At 40.1% G+C, this 23,204-nt stretch overlaps 1 protein-coding gene across 1 annotated transcript in view; it reads right to left on the bottom strand.

Moving 5' to 3' along the window:
* Positions 1 to 23,204, bottom strand: part of LOC114030767 (heparan sulfate 2-O-sulfotransferase 1) — a 197,191-nt gene that overhangs the window by 11,498 nt on the left and 162,489 nt on the right. The window contains exon 2 of the mRNA XM_027845653.1: positions 14,592 to 14,830. Coding sequence (XP_027701454.1) covers positions 14,592 to 14,830 — 239 coding nt within the window. The remainder of the gene's footprint in view (positions 1 to 14,591; positions 14,831 to 23,204) is intronic.

Raw genomic sequence — 23,204 nt, 5'->3', positions numbered from 1 at the left:
TACTGACTCGGATCCAGTGCCCCCACCCCTTCCCACAGTGCCTCCTACACAGGACTGTTTTAAGAAAAAGGCTTTGCAACTCTTCTTTATTATTTATTATCACTTCAGAGTCAAACGTAAGAGACTGAGGAACAGTACTTTGATTGGCAGGTCTCTAACAGTGTGTGTTTAGCCCAGAGTGGCATATTCCCTCACAGGAGATTTCAGGTGGTCAGGTGAGTTCTGGGATTTGCTGGGACTCCAATGGTCATTCTGGTCTGAGGGATGGGCCACAGAGGGTGCCTGGTGCTTTGGTTAAGATGAGATCTGTTTGGGTAGCTCCAGAACAGGAATATAAAGTCTACAGTGAGAGTATTCATATCCCCACTGACTTTATTTCTGTCACACAAATAGGGTTTGTAGCAACAAGGAAAAGGTGTGTTCTTCATAGAGTGACAGAATCTAAAGGCTAAAAGGTGCCCTTGATCTAGACTAATTCCTTCCTTTTCAAAGGATCCCAAGAAGATATATGTCCAAGGTAACAAACATGGCTCAGGAGAGATAGTGCCAGGGCAGTGCTCTCTTCAACATTAAACATTCTGCTATCCTAATTCATGAACATCTTGCATAAATAATGGAAAAGGACAGCAGGGTTTGAAAGGAAAAGAGTACAGACATCACTAAGGGCAGCTAGGTAGTGCAGTGGATAGAGCACTGGGCTTGAAGTCAGGAAGACCTAAATTCAAATTTGACCTCAGATACTTGCTAGCTGTGTGACCTTGGACAAGTCACTTAACCCTGTTTACCTCAGTTTCCTGATCTGTAAAATGAGTTGGAAAAGGAAATGGCAAATCAATCTAGTATCTTTGCTAAGAAAACCCCAAATGGGGTCATGGTGAGTCAGACACAGCTGAAATGACTGAACAGCAGACATCACTATTATTATCATGTTACTCAGACATAGGATTTCAGGTCTTGAGAATATACTGGACTTTGCAAAGGAGTCATCAGAAGATCACAGATTGAGAGCAGGAAGGGCCCTTGAAGAGCATAATACTTAGACTAGACTAAAATATCATGAGTTTGGACTAACTGGACATCATTTTGAATGGATAAGAGTAGCTCACACATATACATCAAGTCTTTTCATTATAACCAGCTTATTAATTACAGAATATTTTGAAGGGAAAGAATCTTAGTATTGTCAATAGTATAGTTACTCAAATCAGGCCAATCAAGTAGAGGTACATGTCCTTGGGGAAGAATTGCACAGGATGGGAAAGGATGGATAAGTGAGGATCTGCACCAATGGAGGGAAAAGTGAATTGATGAGATCACGGATAAACTGAAGTATTGAATCATTAGGTAGGAAGAGAAAGAGGTTGTATTTTACATTTCTATGTACTCCTGGCTCTTGGCATGGTGCCTGGCACAAAGTAAGGGCTTAATAAATGCTTGCTGATTGACTGACTGGGAGGCAGGGAGGGGGAGAAGGGAAAGTAGTGCACTAAAAACAGAGGAAAATGACCAACTCTAGGAAAATGAGAATGAAATGAAAGCTACTTGAGAAATGGAAGACTGGCTCTTTTCACTGCCATCTGTTTCCATTTCAGCATTTCATGTCTTCTGTCCCCATTTTCTCTACCTATGTCCACCTGTACTTCCATTTTACTTGATGACTTCCTTTCTGGTAATAACTGCATCCCCAGTTCCTTTCCTCTTAAATTTGTACTCTCAATTTTACACCTCCTCCAACACCCTGCATTTGTCTCCTCTTTTAATCCTTCCTCATTATGCAACGACTTGGGCTACAGGTGAAATCAAACAGAAATTGTAGGGAAGTGATATAGTATGATTACAGTGGACCAACCTGGCTGGGCATATCCAGGGGCCTCCATTTCCTTATCTGTAAAATGGGGGAAATGATACTCATCCTACTAAATGACAGATCTCACTGTGGGAATCAACTGAAAATATTTGTAAAAATGCTTGTTTTATTCCATAAATTAAATATAAAATTTAAAAAAGTGCTTGATGACTTATGGTCTATGTAAATATAAGCTATTATTGTAACTTAAGCAACCCCTTTGTTTCTTTCTACACTCCCTATTATTTTCTTTTAAGGAAAGACAAGGAGGTCAAAGCTAAGATGGTGGAGGAGCAGGAAGTAGAGCCCAGTTCTTCCAACACATATCCTCCACAAAGCTCCAGAAAGTGTAGCAGACCAAATCCTAATTGGAATACGCAGAAAAAAATTATAGTGAGTCATTTTCTGGACAAGGTTGGCTTAGTGAGACAGAAAGGTCTGTGGAAGGGAAGAATTCATGACAAAACAAAAGATAGAGATTATTACAGAAGGTAAACAGAACAATTCTGACCATGTATAATGTAAAAGTTTCTGCACACACAAAACCAATGCAGCTAAAATTAGAAGAGAAGCAAGTAAACAGGGGGGAAAAAATCTTTGCAGTCAGTTTCTCTGGCAAAGGTCTGATTTCTAAGATATGTGGGGAACTTATTCACATTTATAATAAAAGTCAATCCCCAATTGAGAAATGGTCAAAAGATATCAAGAAGCAATTTTCAGAGGAAGAAATCCAAGCTATCAAGAGCCATATGAAAAAATGCTCTGAACCACAAATAGAGAAATGCAAAATAAAACAGCCCTGAGGTTCTATCTCACACTTATCAGACTGGCAAAGCTGACAAAAACAGAAAATTACAATACTAAAGGAATTGTGGGACAACAAGTACATTAATGCACTATTGGTGGAACTGTGAACCAATCTGGCTATTTTATTAACTCATTTGGAATTATGACCATAAATCTATTAAAGTGTATATACTTTTGACCCACTATTAGGTCTCTAAACCAAAGAGACCAAAGAAAGAAGAAAAGACCACATATGTACAAAAATATTTCTAGCAGCTCTATCTGTGTTGACAAATAACTGGAAACTGAAGTGTTTCCACTGGGGAATGGCTGAAAAAGTTATGGTCTATGTATGTGATGTAATACTATTGTGCTATAAGAAAGGATGGAGGGGATGGCTTCAGAGGAATCTAGGAAGACTTCTCTGAACTGATGCAGAATGAAGTGAGTAAAGCTAGGAGAATGATTTATACAATAAACAACAATATTTTAGAGAAACAATTTTGAAAGACTTCGTAATTATGATTAAAACGATGACCGAGCCCAATTACAGAGGACTCAAGATGAAACATGCTACACAAGTCCTGGCAGGTGAAGTAATGGACTCAAAGCAGAGACTCAGAAATTTGGGAGCCTGGCCAATCCTGAAATTTGTTTTGCTTGGCTCTACGTGTTTCTAACAAAGGTTTTCTTTTTCCTGTTTTCTCAATTAAGGGTAGGGTAAGGTGGGATGGGGAGAATGCAGATCTGAAAATTAAGTTTAATTAGAGAGAGAAAAAAAGAAAGACAAAGGGGCTGGCGGCAGACAACAAAATTTACCTCAATCACCTGTTGGCTGGTCTCCCTGCCTCAAGTTTCTTCCTAGCCTAGTTTATCCTCTAATGAGTTGCCAAAGAGATTTTCCCAAAGCACAGGTTTGACCATGTGTCCCTCCTATCCAATGAACTCCAGAATGTCCCTATTGCTTCAAGAACTGAAAATAAAATACTGTGTTTGGCTTTTAATGTCCTTCATAAACTGCCTCCTTCCTACGTTTCTAGTCTTTCTATACCTTACTCTCCATTACCTACTCTTTGACTCAGTGACAATGGCCTCCTGGCTGTTCCTAGCACAAGACACTCAATCTTCTAACTTGAGACATTTTCAAAGGCTACATCACTTGCCTGGAATTCTCCCCCTTCTCATCTCTTTCTCTTGGCTTCCCTGACTTTTCAAGGGTCAGCTAAAATCCCACCTTTTACAAGAAGCCTTCCCGAATCCCCCTTAATGCTAAGTGTTTTCCCTCTGTGATAATCTTCAATTAATTCTGCGTATTTCTTGTGTGTACGTAGTTATATGCATCGTCTCCCTCGTGAGGCTGTGAAGTCCGTGGGAACAGGGGTTAGGTTTTACCTTTGTTTCTCTGGTGCTGAGCGCAGCAATACATAGTAGGTATTTAATAAATGCTGGTTGACTGACTGACTAGATGAAGTCAGGGAAAAATGAACGCACCGGGAATATTGGCTTGAGGAGAAGAAAGTGAACAATGCTTGGGTTCAAAGGGAACTTTCCTGCCATGATTGAGGTAGGCTGTAAAGAAAGATGTTCCGGAATGGGTCATTAGCTAAGGTCCATGAAAAGAGATGTTTTTATGGCCAGCCTAGAGCAGAACCATTGTAAGCGGTGATTTTGTCAGATTTTAGAACTAGAGCTGAGCCACATCAGCAAGTAATCAGGCAGGAGACCTTTAGGGAGACCAAGCTGCGCAGGAATAGTCACTTATAATTTCAGTGCTGGCTGTGTCAGACCAAAACCAATACTCTAGAAAAGGGGAGAGAAAGTGTTGTCCCACTAAGAACCTAGAACACTTTATTTGAAGGAGATCAAACTCAAAATTCTGATGACTTAAGTTAAAAAAAAAAAAACTAAACAGAAAACCCATTTTTCTGACCACGTAAAAGGGTGGGAATGTCAGCCAGGCTACCCTGGCCAAATTCCAATTGGCTAATTACTATCTATTGAATGAGTACTACTATTAAGTTGGGTAATTACTATCTACTCTATTCCACTCACTCCTACTCTTTCATTTACTTAAAATAAACATCCCTTATGTGGCTTGTTATAAAACTGCTTTAGAGGATCAGATTAAGTAAGAAGAGAGAGTTCCCTGATGTAAAGAAGAAGAATGAGCAAAATTTGAATGAAGGGCTAAAGAAGGTTTGGGAGAAGACAATTCTGTTGCTTCATAACTGTCTGAACAGATGCTGCTCAAAGGAAATGTTTACAACTAACAGGAAACGGTGTACTTTCAACCAAACGTCTGAGTGACGGCTGGGAGGGGATATTCAAAAGGAAATTAAAACGAAGGATTAAGCCGTCCCGCCCCCACCCCTCACCTCCAACATGGAGGGTGCAACCACTAACCTATTCGCTTTACTTCCACAGACAAATGAAAAGAGAGAAGGAGCTCCTGCTGTTGAATTCTACTAGGAGGGCATAGAAGCTGTTTTTCTGGGCAGATCATTGCTGATTAAATCACTGTGAAACGGTCAGGTGAAAGCAATTGGGACTCTCCACCCCCAGAGAATGCATTTTTATTTGAGGCCAAAACAAACTCCATTCTCTCCCTGCACAAGAAGACTTTGCTCCAATGTGCTTCACTTTGGAACCTCGTCTGACAACCGATTTTTGTTAAGCAAACCGTTCCCCTCCTTCATTCAACGTGGCAAAGAGGAAAGAGAAGTAGACGATGAGGGAAGTTGAGAGCCCCGGCTCTCAGCTCGAACCCCACCACTCACCCACCTGTATGCCTAGGGGAAAAGCATTTCCCTTCAGACTCACCAACCTCAACCTCACCTGACACAGTGCTTGTGGAACAAGCACTTTGTCAGCCTTATGGTCCCAAATAAATGAGTTATATAAGTGCCTGAGGAATAACACAATGGTAATCTTGTCCCATCCACAGAGCCTGCTTCCTTTCTCCCCTCCCTCACCCCAACAATACTGTAAGTGCTCTGAGGGCAGGGATAATGTATGTCATTTCTGGACCTCCCTCCCTGAACATAGCAGGCACAAAATAAAGGATTGTCTAAAGAACTGACCTTAAAAGTCTCCAAGGACAGTCTACCCCGTCAGGTCGACCCTCACACACCTCCCACTCGTTTTGATCTGCCAGAGGATACAATCACACTATGTTGTCTAGAACAGGAACATCACAGAATATTTTAGGTTGGCATCACAAATGTTTGCCTGCTCATCTGTCTGTATTATTGTTCAGTTGTTTGTCAGTCATGCCTGACTCTTTGTGAACCCTTTTGGGGTTTTCCTGGCAAAGATCCTGGAGTGGCTTACTATTTCCTTCTCCAGCTCATTTTATAGATGAGGAAACTGACACAAATGGGTGAAGTGACTTGCTCAGGGTCATACAGTTAAGATGAGTCTTCCTGATTCCAAGCCCAGTGCTCTATGCACCATGGTGCCACCCAGCTGCCCTTATTCATCTGACTTTACTGAGCTTTTCACATCCTTGGATGGACCACAAAGTCCATAAATTCTTCCCCTACAAGGAAGTTGGCAGGTATGCCGCACCTCAGTCCAGGTCAGTTATGCTGTCCCACCCTGTGGTGGAATTAAGTGTGGATACCCACAGGCCTATGCTCCAAAAACCTGATTGGGTATGAGATCTGAAACCCTGTGGAAGGGCTATCAGAGCCGATCCACTCTGATCTCCTTTCAGAGATGAGGAAACTGAATGACCGGCCCAAGGCCACACAAGTAGCACCTGAATTGGTTTTTTTCCTGACCTTTAATGCATTCTGGATCACAGTTTCTAATAATTAAAAATCTTTTCCCTTGAACATGGCAGAATAGGTTAGCAAGCACCGAACCTCTAAACTTTTACTTTCAGTTTTTAAATAATTTGTTATAAGAAATGTGACTTTTAGAAAATGAATTCCCCTATGCCTACTGCTTTGGAGTTTTTTGCTCCCTCCCCCCCTTGGCCCCATCCAGCTTTCCAACAAAGTTGTTTCAGTAGAGACCAGGGTGAACCAGATGTTCTGACTGCAGGTAACAATCAGGTGGTCAGCATCTGTGCTACATGATACATATAACAATACTGATTCCTCTTGATCCTGACCCAGCCTACGAGGAAACCTACCTGGTACATTGGCAAGACTTGCAGTAATAGCTACAGCTCTCCTATTTATATGCATCCTGATTCCTGAGATGTAGGGAATCAATCTGACATGTTTCTGAGCTTTCGATTTAACTTTACGTAAACAAAAAAGTCCAGAGAAAGCATTTTCTTTAGGAAATTAAAATAGCCAAGAGCTGCTTTCTTGTTTGGTTAATAAAAAATGACTTGGAATGTAAGTTTGGTAAGAGATGCTGAAATCTTAAATTCTATACAGAAGGTCTTCAAGAGAGCCAGGTAAAATTCCAGACAGTAAATAATCCTTTAGGTTCAGCAAAGAAAGCAAAATATCCTAAGACTGGGAGGAAAATCATCATGGATTTGAAAAAGCAAGAGAAGTAAGTCCCTACACCATACTGCCTTGACCAATGTCATTTTATAAAAATGTCTTTAATAAATTGAGACCAACAAAACAAAAACCACCTATCCTGTGCTTTTTTTTCAGTTACCTATCCAAGGCACAGATTACACCGTGTCTTCCAGCGAACGGACCTCTAATAACGTTTCAACTAAAACTGCTCCCCCAGAACCAGATAACATTTGGTGAAGTGTACTTGGGGTAGCTAGGTGGACCAGTGGATAGAGTGCTAGGCCTGGAGTCAGGAAAACTCATCTTCCTTAGTTCAAATTTGTCCTCAGACACTTACTAGCTGTGTGACCCTGGACAAATCACTTAACCCTGTCTACCTCAGTTTCCTCAACTGTAAAAGGAGCTGGAGAAGAAAATGGCAAACCATGCCAGTGTCTTTGCCAAGAAAACACCAAATGGGGTCACGATGAGTCAGGTACAACTGAAAAACAATGGAAACAATAATAGTTGCATGCAAAAATCCAATAAAATGATGGGGAATGATCCATTTCAATAGCGGAGGAACACAGCTAAGGTCAGAAAAGTATCATTCAACTAAATTTAGGCGAGAGCTAGCTGCCAGTGGAACTATGCAACAAAAAGAACCCAAACATCCAGAGGAATTCTTCAGATACTAACTCCTGGCATTCACATAGCAATCACTGTGAGGTTTACAAAGCATTTTCCTCCTGATGACCCCATGCAATAGGAAGCCTTAAGATTATGCTATTTATTTTGCCCATGAGGGAACCAAGACATGAAGAAATTCAGTGATTTATTGTCCATGGTCACATGATTGATCAAGATCAGAGGCAGATTTCCTGACCAAGTCTAGGGTCCTTCCCACCATACCTCGCTGCCATTCAAAAAAGTGAAAACTCCAGAGGTCTTTTTTTTTTTCCTTTGCCACATATTCCTTCCTGAAACTAAGAATGACTAACAGAAAACAAACTGATATTCCTTTGTCTTTTATGAGAGGTCAAAATGACGGAGGAAAATAACATCATGATTCAGGAAGGAATATGTGTTTTAAGATTTTCAAAAGGGCTTTACGTGTAATCTCATTCAATCTTTTAAGAAAATAGCACATAAATGATACTAGGGTAAGACCAGTTTCCCAACAGATCAATTTCCATTATGACTGAGCATGACAGAAGATTTTGGTTGTAATCACAATGATGTATAGGAATGGACAATTAGGGATCTTATTCTCATGGAGAGACTGAAAGATAATATAAACACTCTAATATATAGAGAATCATTTGGAGGTGAATCCATAGAAAGAGGCTGGTAAATTGAGACTGGAGGAGTGATTTCTGAATATCTGAAGACAAAAACCATATTATGTAATAATAATAGCTAGTGTACTAAGTAGATAAATGTGACAATGTCAAAGACTCAATGAAAGCTAAAGGTTGTAAGACAATCATGTGGTGTTGTTGTTTTAAAGAAATTCAGAGAAAGCAAAGGCAACCGATGGGCACTCCTTAATCAGGTTAAGACACACTAACTCCCTTTTTTTTAACAAACGATAAATTACAAATGGCTATGGTTGCATATAGAATCAACTGCAATAGTAATTTTATGTCAATTTTTTTTTGAGGTATATAATTGATTTTTTTGTTTGTTCTGCTAAAACAAAATTTACCAATTAAATACATAAAAAAGTAAGGTTAACAGAAAACAGTTTTTAAATAACGAGACATCGATTTGAAGGAAGCAGAGGTGGTGTTACCAATAACTAACTCATTCTGAGGCAGTTCACTGTATTTGCCACAGGCTTGATGATCTCGCAGGCTATTGTGTGTACAGACTTTACTACTCCATTTTGGTTTGGTACCACCTCATGTATGATCTCCCATCCAGAAGGCCCAGTATCAGCCATCTGCTGAACTGAATTAAAGAATGGCCCAGTGTGGAGACCAACTAGGAATAAACCACAAGCTGTCATTCAGTTTTCAGTCCTGTCCGACTCTTTGTTAACCTCTTCTGGAGTTTTATTGGCCAAGATACTAGTGATGTTTGCCACTTCCTTCTCCAGTTCATTTTATAGAAGAGGAAACTGAGGCAAACGGTGAAGTGACTTGCCCAGGGTCACACAGACAGTAAGAATCTGAGGCAGTATTTGGACTTAGATCTTCCTGACTCCAGGCCTGGCACTATCCACCACACCACCTAGCTTTCCCTTATTTACAGGAGGCTAGCATAACAAAGATTTGAAGTAGGATGGTGGCGGTGTGAGTGGAGAACTATGCAAGTTGATACTGTGGAGCAGAGGTGTCCGACCCAAGGCCGGTGGGCACCACGCGGCCCAAACCACTCCCAAATGCCCCTCCCGGCCCCACCATTAAAATCTAATTGGGAAATAGTTAACAAAATAAAAATCTAACACACAGATACCATTCCATTTCAAAATTAAGTCAATCTGAGGCCTGCAGGGATCCTCAGATTTCCATTTGACTTTGACACCAATGACCTAGAACTGAAACAATTTCCTTGACCACTGACTGAAGAAAGGGAGTAGCTCATGATGACTGAAGAAATGAACAGAAATAGGGAAGCATGGAGTAAGAGCAGGCGGGGGGACCATGGCGAGTCAGAGTTTGGAGCTGCCAGCCTGAGGCTGGTGAGAGACTTGAACTCCTCCAGACCTCAGGCCCGTCCCCTTAAAAGGGGCTGTAATCATTCCTCCCATTAGGAAGGGCTATTTGGGATGTCAAATAGCTAAAGTAGAATGAAGTAAGCAAAAGTGCCTTTAAAGGCCTTGAGGGCTTTGAACCTGGGTTCAAATCCAGCCTTGTCCACTCATTACTGAGGTGACCTCTGTCAAGGCACTTCACTCTCCCACCTGTAAAATTAAAGGGTTAACTTCTACTTTCCACCCCCTCTCTACCTCCTAAGATCCTACGGGATCACACAAACCAGCAAACTGGCTAAAGAGCAGCTAAGTGGCACGGTAGGTAAAGTGCCACTCCTGACTCATCTTCCTGAGTTCAAATCTGGTCTTGGACACTTACGAGTTCTGTTACCCTGGGAAAGTCCCTTCACCCTGTTTCCCTCACTTTCCTCATCTGTAAGAAGGAAATGGCAAACTACTCCAGTACCTTTGCCAAGAAAACCCCAAATGCGGTCGCAGAAAGATAGGGCTGAAATGACTGAACAACAACAATGACATATTGGCTAAAACCATTTTTTGCTAAAAAAAAATCTCAAAGAGCCTGTACCCTGGGGTGAATAAGGTCACCACTGGCCACATGTTGGAAACCTAGGTCTTAGAACAATTCAGAAAATACTAGCTTAATAAAATGTTTCACTTTCTTCAATGTCACTCCAGAAAGACAGAGAGAGAGAGAGAGAGAGAGAGAGAGAGAGAATAATGGTGGATTGCTTGAAGGATTGCTTTTTTATAGGAAAATAAGTCCCCAAATACATGTATGTGTTTGGTCCTTGCATAGACAGGTCTGAGCCTTCACCATTTCTGTTTCTTTCTTAATCCACGGCTCTTGACGATGTAGAAAGCACGTTTAGAAGTCATCTCTACTCATGTTTTCAAGACCAATCCTCCAGCTGCCCCACACAGTGACATCCTAAGGGCTATTCTGTATTCAGTTCAATTGCTTTTATGCTTCTCTCCCACCGCTCGATTTTATTTTTCTCTACAACTAACAAGCTATTGAGAGAAAAACAGAAGCTTCTTTTCAACCAAATGAAATTAGGTAAATGTGTGAGCACAGGACACCTCTAAATGTCATATTTAGGTGCTTCTGTCAATTTATGCTTCTGAGATAAAATGGTGGATACCATTGCCAGCCAATCATCTCCAATCTTGGACACAAAAGAAGCCCTGGCAAAGGGATAATGGAGCTAAAGGGGGGATGCTAAACAACAGGACAGAGGGAATCTCCAAATTGTTCTGCAGGCATTAGGAAAGAGCTCCTTTAGAAGCAAGGAGTCGGAGAAGCAGTAATGCAAATGGATTGAAAACCTGCTGAACACCATCTAAAAATCAGATACTTAGTGCACTTCCCCTTGAGATATGCGACATTACATGATGTATAGTTTTGATGACCCACTTAGCTAAATAAGCTCGTGTTTCTTCTCATTTAGCAGATTTATTTGGTTTGGCGGAGGGCGGTAGATTTTGGTGATGGGAACAGCAGTAACTGAGAGCGCAGTGCGCAACAGCCAAGAATAACAGGGACAGATGACAGGCATAGATGACCGCTTTGCAAACTGCTCCTGCCAAAGCAAGTCTAGCTTACCCTTCTGGGCCACTGCTATTCCAATCTTCTGCTTCAGTGTGGAGAGTGCACTTAGGCCAAATTGTGTGATAACAGTTCATTCTGTTATAATGGAACAATTTTAATTGTCTTCATATAGAGAAAATGTTACCCTAATTATAGGACCATTATGAACAGTTTCTTAATAAGGCCACCGTCAGAAGACACCAGGCTCCAAAGGAGGCCACTCAAATAGGTTTCAGAATTCTGGTCCATCTTTCATCCATTCCCTTACATAAATGTTTAAGAGTACTGAAGGAAAGGGAGAGCACCTAGGGGGCACAGTAGATAGAACACTGGCCCTGGAGTCAGGAGTACCAGAGTTCAAATCCAGCTTTAGACACTTAATAGCTGTGTGACACCCACACTTAACCCCAACTGCTTCTGGAAAAAAAAAAAAAAGAAAAAAGAGTATTGTCGGAAAGGAAAGGCGGTGTGGTGTAGTGAACAGAAAGCCAGTCTCGGATCTAGGAAGACCCAAGTTCAAATCCTTCCTCTGGCACATCCTGGCTGTGTGACCTTGGATAAATCACTGAACCTCAGTGCTCCAAGCCAATGGAGTCAAAACTCTAATAGAAACAGGGGCCATTAAACCATGAGTAAGGATTCCTGTGGGCCCCAAAATGAATTTGTTTTAAAATGTGGTATTTTCAATGTTTTATTGTATTCTTATGTATTTTGTTAAAATATTTTCCAACTCCATTTTAATCTGGATCACTGGCACTCAGGAGTATCGTGGGCCAGTGCTGCTCTAGGCAACCCTAATCCAGAATTTAGAATTCTAAGAATGTTAAATTGCAGAGAGGGGGTTGACCTACACTGGTGGAGGGAATCTCCTTCCAATGAAATCTCAAGTCCACGTCCCTCTCCCCTTCTTTGGGCCATTATTCTCAAGTGGAATTGTCCAAAGAAAGGGTAAAAACGGTTTTACAGCTTTTGGGTACATCAAGCCAGATCATAATGCAGGAAGAACGAATCCATTTGCTTCACCAACAATGTTTAAACGTATCTGTTTGCTCACATCCTATCCCACATTAGAGCTGATAATTTTGATTTATTTTGCTAGTTTGTTAGGTATCAAATGGTAACTTAGTCACTTTAATCCTAATTTATTTTATTGCTAAAAAGGCTATCTGAATTTTCTATGAGATGATTTACTATGTGTATTTCTTTATTTGTAAACTGTCTTTGTCTTTTGACATTTTATTAAGCATTTTCCCACTTTTCTAAAATCAAACCATTCCATCACTCAACAAATACTTATTGAATACAATGCTTTGGGAGACGAGTTTCCCATAATTCAATTTATTCAGGGTCTGAATGACCACCTGTCAGGGATAGTGAAGATGGAAATGGCTCTATTTTTCAGCTACAAAAATTACAACATTCACTAAGTTGTAAAGGAGGTGAAATCTTGAGGGTGGAAGGAGTGAATCCCTGCTGAGGTATGAGTTGAACTGTATGAACCTATAAAGTCCCTCCTAATTCTGAGATTTTATGATTCTATGGACAAAAGAATTTAAAAAGATATGATTCCTGACCTCCTGAAGCTTTGATCGGTCATTCACAGAAATTACGAGAAGTTGAGCCGAGATGGTTGAAGACAGTTACAAATCGGGTAGTAATTATTGCCTAGAATCTTCTACATGTGCATTTTATACATATATTCTTCAAATAAAAACTACTTACATCATTACTTAAGACACAGTGACTTGTACCACATTCTATGGGGCAGGGACCTGGTGATGAACCACCTATCTCTCTGAGGACCAGTTAAATTTCTAAGTTTGGAGAGGCTCATCACCAGGTTTTCCCAGCTTTCTTAAGGTAGGCTTCAAATGGATCAACTTTTTGGCTACAACAACTCTCCAATCACTTAACTTTGTATGTCTCAGTTTCCTCATTTGCAAAATGAGTTAGAGAAGAAATTGGCAAACCACTCCAGTATCTTTACCAAGAAAACCCCAAAATGGTGTCACGAAGAGTCAGACACAACTAAAAGGACTGAACAGCACAACAAAAATGTTTGTTGAATGAATGGTTTTCTTTTAAGTCTAATAGCAGAGCAAACTCCCTAATTAAATATCCTTCAGCAAAGCTGCACAGTATTTCACAGCATCAAAACAGAGGTTATATAATTGGTTCTATCCACAAACATTGTATTACAGTTGGAAACAAATGAAATGACTGAACAACAACAACTCTCAAAGACCATCACGGTTAGTGGACAGTGTAGCCCACACAGCATAGTTATAGATCCTTGAATTAATAAAAGATCTATCATTATAATGTAATAATGAGGATGATGATAATAATAATAAGATAATATAAATGTGACACCTATAGACTAAATAATAAAAATAACTGAGATTAAATTATGATCATGATCGATAGCATTTATATAATACTGTAAGGTTTGCAAAGTGGTTTACATGTACTATCTCATTTGACTAAAATCTTCTGGAAGTCAAAGACTGGATCATCTTTCCATCTTCCTATTCTCAATGCCTGGCATGATGCCTTGGACCCAGTGACGCTAAATAACGTTTGTGGAACAGAACCAATTAATTATATAACCTCTATTTTGGTGCTGTGAAATAGCATGCAGCTTTGATGAAGGACATTTAATTGGGGAGTTTACTCTGCTATTATACTTAAAAGAAAATAACTCATTCATTCCACAAACATTTTTGTCGTGCTATTCAGTCCTTTCAGTTGTGTCTGACTCTCCATGACACCATTTTGGGTTTTCTTGGCAAAAATACTGGAGTAGTTTGCCATTTCCTTCTCCAGCTCATTTTACAGATCAGAAAACTGAGGCAAACAGGGTAAAGTGACTTGCTCAGGGTCACACAGCTAGTAAGTGTCTGTGGCCAGATTTGAATTCATGAAGATGAATGAGACTTCCTGATCCCAAGCCCAGTGCTCTATCCACTGTGCCAACATTTTGCTGAATTCCTTCTAAGTGCAAGGCATAATCCTATCTGCTGTACAGGCCACAAAACTGTACAAGTCACAATCCTTAAGACACTTACGGCAGCCAGAAGAGATAAGAAATGTTATGTTTCTTCCAAATGAGATGCTCCTTGAGAGTAGTGCTGGAAATTAAATCCTCGAGAAAACACATGTCAATGGGCAGTTATGCCCTGAGCTTACCTGATCTTGCAGGGACATCACGGGATTGTTTTTGGTGGTGTTTATATGGAGGACATGGTACTTATTCTTTGCACACAGGTCATAGGCAATGTTGGTAAATGAAGTGCTTGCAGTTTTAGGGACTCTGTTATAAATGATCACCACGTCTTCCTCCTCATCCAAAGCTGCATCTGGCCTAGGACCATCCATCGTATGCCTCTGTTCAATTTCGCGCACTTCATGTCTCGCAATGGCCCTTTCTGTAATAGGAAACAGACAAGGAATAAGTTTTTGGGTGTTTGAAAAGAAGCAGAGAACATTGGGGTTTAGTCCAAAATATAAAAGGGAAAATGGCTGCACAGAGGAGGTAGAACAATTAAACATTCTATCCTCTTTACTGACATTATTTAGAGTAGAATGGTGTTCTAAGCATGACCTCTGATTCTGCATCTCTTTAAAAATCTCATATAAATCACCTAATCAGAAAGGTTTTAAATTGAAAAGAGTGAGAAAACGGACTAAATATTCATAAACCAAAGCAGATACCACAGCGAGTGGCTGAAGTTTAGCAAGAATAACAGAAGAAGATGCCAAGAAGTTCAAAGGAAAAAAACAAACAAACAAGAAAATCAGTAGCAATAAGTAATAAAACCCAAGGCTTAAAATGTTTATGAACGAATGCACAAAATACACATATGACACAAGATAAACCTGAAATCTTAATGTAAGGAGACAAATTGGACTTCACAAGCCAAGACAAGGTAGAATAAGACCCATGATTCAAACATGGCCTTGAAAAGATAGACCTTTTCAAAAGAAAGCAGGCAGTTAAAAGGTAGTTGGGTGGTGGTGGTGAGGTGGGAGAGCAGCATCACACAATAAGAAAAAAAACTACGAGAGGAATTATGGTAGGAAGCATTTATATGGTAATATCAATGACACCAATTAGAAAGAAGAAAAAGATAAGAAGTTTGGGAAATTCGTACATGGTTAGAAGCATGTTACAGGGCAACTAGGTGGTGTAGTGGATAGAGCACTGACCCTGGAATCAAGAGGACCTGAGTTCAAATCCAGTCTCAGACACTTGACACTTACTAGCTGTGTGACCCTGGAAAAGCCACTTAACCTGATTGCCTAGCCAAAAAAAAAAAATAAAAAAAGGAAACATGTTACAGTAACCAATGGAAGACTTCAGTTATCTACTGTGCTAAAGCAGCACAATGACTTTTTAAACTGGCTTATTTCATCCTTCAAAATTTCTAGGATACAATCAAGGGAAATTTCTGCTCTGGAATAGCAACATCATACAGGGAATTTTTCACTGAAATCAGAGGCAGGAAGACTCGGGTTTGAATCTCCTCCACTTCACCAGATCCTTACTAGCTGCGTGACCATGGACAGTTCCCTCAACCTCTGTTTGCCTCACATTCCTCACTTGTAAAATGATGGTGCTTGAACTGATGACTTTAAAGGTCTCTTCCAGCTCTAAGTCAAAGAGCCTATGAACCTTACTGAAAAGAAAGAACTAATTATCTGCTTTTGATGGAAATGACGAGAATTTTGGCAAGAAGTAATCAAGTCATCTTAGAACATGTGATAGAAAAGGAGAGGAAAGCCTGGACTAGAGTGCCCTGCTTTCATCTAACATTCTTTTCCTGTTTTGCTGTGTGTATGGAGATGCTCATTTTATTTAGTATTTGCTAAGTTTAAAATAAAAATAAATTCTTTAGGAAAAATGTGAATAGGCAATAGTCTAATTTAGGTGAATCTGGAGTTGGTTGAATGGCTCAAAGAGTAACCAACTACTAAAGGTTTGATAACTCAAGATCATAGCGAACACATTTAGTGTTCAGAAGGAACTTTTGTAAAACCCAAGTTATTTTGTAAGTGACAAAAATTGAGGCCCCAGTGAGGTTCAGTGATAGAATCATGGCACAGCATAGATATAGAGCAGATATGGACTTCAAAGACACACAGCTCAACCCCTTCATTTTATAAGTAAGGAAACTGCAGCCCCAAGTGGTTAAGTGATTGATCAAAGTCACAACAAAAGTTCAGAGTAGCAGAGGGGGGATTCGAATCCAGGTTATTGAATTCCAAACTAGTGTTCTGTCCACCCCAGTGGAGTGGCCCAGTTTTCTAAGCTTAACAATGTACTGAATAACATTTTTATCAGTGATTTGATAAAAGGCACATATGGCACCTTTGCACAGCAAAGAAAGTCATTATGGTTCACTACTGGTAAGTGACATCAATTGTGTAGGGCACATACCATGGAGTTTATTAAGTGGTTGGGATGTTTCATGATCTCAGAAAGTTGCATAAAGACAGGATACAGTGTTGGCTTGCATAACTCTGCCCCTTTTTTGTAGATATTTTATTGGAGGGGAAAAATGGGAAAGGAAGGAGGGAAAACATAAGGAAACTGTTCTGGTTATTGCAAGAGTAAATCTTACAGACATTAAGACAGGTGTAGCCTGGGGCACAATTTCCCTCCACCAAAACTGAGAACAATTAAAGAAGTGTCAATAGTATTTCTGCATACTTACTTGCAGCACACAGCATTTGGGCCTTTTTCAATTTTCCCTAGCATTCTGAGAATCCCCCATAGCTCCTGCTCACTTACGCAAAGCCCACAGCTTCAGAATTGCCTCTGAAGACAGAAGTGCAAATGCCAATTTAGCCTTCAAGTGAAAAGAGAATTGTCAAGTGAAGTGTACCCAGAAAGCCCTCTTAGGCCCCCATAAGCCACTTCACATGAGCAAAGAATTTCTCAAACTTGAAATCACTGTCTAACACAGAAGGGCAGCCAGCCAACACAGAACACAAGTCAACTGCAAAAATGAACCATGAATTGTGAAAACAAAACTATATTAATGTTAATGGCAAAGGTGTTTCAGGGTTTACCATTAACTATAATTTTTGGGGGGGGGGCATAGGAAAGGCCAGCAAGGTTGTCATCTGCAGGTGGAAGGCAGGAGCCTCGTCCATGAGATCCCAGATGCACGGGAGAGAGTATGGGAACAATGATGTCCAATTTGATTGAGTAAGATTCAACTGCCCTTCAGTTTGATGACAAATGTAAATGTGCCCTTCAGGTTCTAAGAGAAGAAACCATCCCATCATTCCAACCTGCGGTTTTGGATGTCAACATACACTTACTAAGAGTCTACAATGAACCAGGTCCTGCGCTAGGCTCTGGAGACGTAGAGGAAAAAAAAAATGAAACCTTTGCCCAAAGAGCTTACTTTCTATGAAGGGAATGGGAGCTGTATAAGAATACGTATACAACAAGGTGGGGAGTAAAGGGCAGAAGAGAGATTGATCGAATGTGATTCAATGGCAGTGGGAAGAACCAGATGGGTTCCCAGGGATGCCCAGAAAGTGCTTCCAGGCCTGGCTGCTTTGTTCCTTCAACCTCAATCTTCTCATAATTCAAACTGCTGCCTGTCCTGTATGTGTGGCATTTGATAACAATGAGGACATGACATTTTCTAATTGTCCCAATTCATTCAAACAAGTATTCTCAAATGCCTAAATCTTGTCTCCCTAAGAGTTGTAAGGGGCTTGAGAGCAGTGCATCTGTCTTCCCCAAGATGCCTAATTGAACAGAAATGCACTAAATCACGCCTAAAGTGGGGCCAGCTGCAGCTAGATGGTACAGTGGATAGAGTGCTGAGTCTGGCGTCAGAAGACCTGAGTTCAAACCCAGACACTTACTAGCTGGGTGACCCTGGGCAAGTCACTTAACCTTCACCTGCCTCTGTTTCCTTAACTGCAAAATGGGAACAATAACAGCACCGTCTTCCCTAGGGTTGCTGTGAGGATGACTTGACATAATGGTAAGGTGCTTAGCACAGGGTGAGGCAATAGTAGGTGATTAACAAATGCTGGTTCCCCTTCCTGGCTGGAAAGGATTTTAGGGATCATCTCTGCTAAAAAGTTCATTTCACAGATGAGGAAACTGAGGCCCAGAGAGATTAAGTGATTGCTCACATCTAAGCCTAGATAAAAGGGCTGTGAAACCCATCCTCAGTTTAATTTCCTAGCAAAGTTCTATCTATCAACAGCTGAGCCAACCTCCTTAATGTCTACTTTGAACAGAAGCAGCTACTGGTCCACGTGAAGAATAAATATCTTCCAGTGGTTCTGCAATTCAGTCCCTTAACTGTAATTCAAGAGACAGATTTCTGAATACTAGCCCATTGACCTGTTACTTCATAAGCCTTCGATTTTAAATCTACAGTGATCTGTGAATGACTCTTCAAGATAAAACACTGCGATACTATAACCCTCCATCTACCTCTTGTGGCTGGTGCCATAATGATTCAATTTTCCAAGTATGTACTGAGTGTGCCAATGAACAGTAGATATAGAATTAAAAAAGAAACTCCCCAAACCCCTCCAGATATTTACAGCATGAGATAGTTCTGATGTTACAGCTACACACTGCTTTTCTACTAAAGGGACAAAGCAATGTTGGTGGCAGCTGATAGACAGAAGCCTCTCCTAGAGCGGCCCAGATGGGCGTGAAATTGCTTTTAAACGATTCATGTAACTCTCAATTGACGATTCAGAATCTAGTCTTGCCCATTTGTCTGAAATGAGGGATTGAAAAAAAAATTATGTAGGGTTTCATGCGACTAAACCAATTCAGATTTCAGGGGACAGGTGACTAAAGGTCAACTGCAATTTAAATAACTTTTTATAATTACTTCATCTGCTTGTAAAACTGCACATGCTCTAATAAATATTTTCAAAATGATGATTTCAGAACTATGCATCCAACTCATGGAGTAAAAGTATTAAACAGCTGTCACAAAACAGGAAGCCCCCATCTTCTCTGTTTATTGAGAACTTGTGGCAACTAATGTGGTTAAAAAAACAACACCTGGTCCACAAAATAATACATCTGTTAAAATTGATCACTGTCCTTGGTTTATTACACTCTTTAATACAATGTTTGCTCTATTGTAGAATTTGGGTCTTTTCCTTAAATGACATAATACTATATGCACTGTTAAAATTCTAGGTAATTATTAAATCCTCCCTAGTACAGTGCCTTTGTTCACTGTCTTTTCACCTACATTAAGTTAATGAATGATTATTATTAATTATTATATGATGAGGAAGTTTGGAAACATTTTAGACTTGGATAAAAATTTTATTTCATTTCTGCAAAGAAAAATATACAATGTAGATCTTGACTGGTATAATAGTCTTATTGCCACACTTGTAAACGGCTGATAGGCTTGGTAAGGGTTGGTTTCTGTTACAGTTGAGGCCCCCATATCGTTGGGATCCATCAGGAACACAACCTCAGGGATATCAGGGGGTGACTTAGGGGGGAAAGAGTAATCAGGATCTCAGGACTTGGCTCCAAATCAATTTCTTCCCTCACTGAGCCTGTATTTATTTGTCTATAAAATGAGGAATTTGGGGCTGATGAACTCAAAAACATTACCTTCTAGATTGAAATCTACGATCCTACTGTCATGTGGCTAGCCCACCAGACTTCACGGTAAATAGAAAAATGAGGACATGCACTCATAATTCATTCTTTTTTCCCCGGGACAACACTTGAAAACCGGTGATGGTGTTTTCAACATACACATGTACTTGGGCAGCATTCATTGGTTCTAATTCTTTTTATCCAAGTTGGTATGCATTCTTTTACTAGAGTTGCTTTGGAGTTTCTTGCATTTTGGGGGATTATATTAGTTACCAACTTTATTGATAACATATTACTTATCAAAATTGGAATGTAGTCAAATTTTGAAATTAACTTTTCTTCATGTTGAAGCTATACACTATAAAGAAAGCATAGTTGAGTTAGTTGTAAATTATTACTATTTTAATGTATAACTTATGAATGTTACAGATGAGTGCATACGCTAGGGCAGGGGTGGGGGACCTGCAGCCTCGAGGCCACATATGGCCCTCTAGTTTCTCAAGGAGAACTTAAGAAAAAGCCTTGAAGGAGAAGGGGATGGCACTTGTAAGCAACAGTGGGGTAGGACAGGCCTGCAGACTTTGAAATGAAATACAGTTCAGCCACTCACGAGCTTGAACAAATGACTTGGCCTCACAGGGCATTAGCACTACAGGGAAGCTAGGTGGCACCATAGTACATAGAACACTAGATGTGGTCAGGAAGATTCTTCTTCCTGAGTTCAAATCCAGCCTCAGACAACAGCAGTGTGACCCTGGGCAAGTCACTCAACCCTGTTGGCTGCGGTTTCCTCATTGGTAAAATGATCTGGAGATGGAAATGGCAAACCACTCCAGTATCTTTGCCAACAAAGCCCCAAATGGGGTCAAGAAGAGTCAGACACAACTGAAAACAGCTGAACAACAACAAATCTAGCTCTATGGATCCTATGGCATTGCTTTCCTATGTCTACTCCTTTATAACAATGGAAACTTAATTCTGTGGCATCTCCCAAGTCTGAGAGACACATGCTTGCAACACTATATCTCTTCACTAGCTTTAATGACGCTATTTTATACCTAAGAATTGACCGTGTTTCAAAAGGGTATCAAGATTATCAGGGGCTTTGGAAAGACCCTTGACAAAAGACATGAAATTTATATCTCTACACAAAATAAAGTAAAATAAATAGAAGTATAAAGGAATAAGTCATTCAACGTCAGTGGATGTTAACAGGCACATTAGCTGTTCACTATAAAATGCAGATTGGGAAAAAATGATAATAGATGGTAGAGTGGGAGGCATGACCTATTTGGGAGCCTCAGATTCATGATGTGACTGCACTCTGCAGCTACTGTCAACACTTTCCATCCTACCCAAGTGGGGAGGGTTCATCATATTCTGCTTGTGTTTGATGAGGGGTTGAGACACTACCATTATGACAAACTCTATACAAAAGAAAATTATTCTTATTGCTCTTCAACGTATAGTAGTTATAACCTAAAGAATAGCCCAGGGATGTATGGAATTTTAATATCGCACTGCTTTCAATGATAACTCAGGTTCATTATTAATTCATTCAACTAAACAGTTCAACAAGTGCTTATTAGCAGCCTACTATGAGCAATACCCTGTGCTAAGTCTAGGTGCTAGTGATAACGTCCAACGGAAAAACAGTATTTATCTCAAGGCACTTCCATGCTGTGGAGCGTGGGATTTATGGGGTGGGAAAAGTAGAAAGGTGCTAATTAGGGGGATAAGGAAAAGGCTTTCCACAGATAGTAACATGTATGCATGTGACAAGAGGGAGGCTAAGGATTTAAAAAACAGGTGAGAAGGTAGGGCAGCCAAGAGTGGAGAGGCAGCCTGTGAGTAAAGGCACAGAGATGAGAGTCAACAAGCATTTAACGCACACCTACAATGTGCCAGGCACCATATTAAGTGTTGGGAATACAAATACAAGCAGAGAGAATGACAGTTCCTGTCTTCAAGCAACTTACAGTCTAAAGGAGGAAGATAATTCATAGAAAGAATCTGAAGAAGTGGGTGGGTAAAATAAAGGTACCTAGCATGGAGGCTTGGCAAAGGAAGTCCAGAATGCAGCCTAAAGAGGAATGAAGACGTGGCTTGCCTAAGTACCACCATCTTTCAATGGAGGTTCTGAGAGGAACCATTTAACCAGAAGAAGAAGATGCAGTGACAGAGCTGAAGTGACCTTCCAGGATGAAGAGATAACAAGGAGGACAATTTGGCTCAAACATGGAGTGTGTGAAGGGGAATAATATGAAATCAATCTGATCAAGCAGGCTCAAGGAAGATTGCAATTGGTTTTCTTTGCCAAGCTATTTTAGAAGCCACAAGGACCCAATGTAGAGTGAACAGGAGAGTTTAAAAAGAACTTTAAAAAAATACATTAAACTCTCAAAGTGCTATATACACATAAGCTCTCATTATTTTTAGAAAGTCTGGAGAGGAGAAGAGAGTTCTGTTTTGGACACATTGACTTTGAGATGCCCATCTCTCGGTGGAGACATTCAGCAGGTTGGAGATGTGGTTGGTGATGTGGTACTGGGATTCGAGAAGGAGATACACACATAGACCAACACATTTGGGAGTCATCTTCATGGTCTGAATCTTTAGTCTATAGAAATGGCAAAAATTTAGAACTAGCCTGTGGCCTATTTTATTTCACAAGAACTACTGAGAATGTGAAAAATCAGCAATCTAATTTTAAAAAATTAAAATGTCCAAAGATGCTCAAAGGTCACATATTTAATGATGAGATTTTTGTACTCACTTCAACAAAAATAATGCCAAGTCATTTAGATTTAAAGCCCCTGAAATTGCTTTAGTCCCCAAAAGACAGCTAGTAAGGTAAGAATCAGTTTTGTAAGTATGACTGCTCCCTGATAACTTGAACCCTAATAAACTACTGGCTACTAATGAAGAGCTAGATATTTAACAGGAGTTTCTCAATTTCAGAAACCATATAAGAATCTACACAGAATCTAATTATCTACCTGTTCCTATCTTTGCCTCCCTCCTCATCACTTGTACAATTAGTTGTACAAATAACCTTTCCTACATATATATACTTCATTAGAAGTTGAGTATACCTTAATCAACAAGCATTAATTAATTGTCTACTGTGTGCTAAGCAATGCGATACAAATATAAATGTAAAATAAGTCTCTGCCTTTAAT

The sequence above is a fragment of the Vombatus ursinus genome, unplaced genomic scaffold, assembly GCF_900497805.2.
Source record: "Vombatus ursinus unplaced genomic scaffold, bare-nosed wombat genome assembly UNPS02005264.1, whole genome shotgun sequence".
Taxonomy (NCBI): Eukaryota; Metazoa; Chordata; class Mammalia; order Diprotodontia; family Vombatidae; genus Vombatus; species Vombatus ursinus.
Note: the sequence above shows the minus strand (reverse complement) of the source record. Positions and strands in the feature narration are given on the sequence as shown.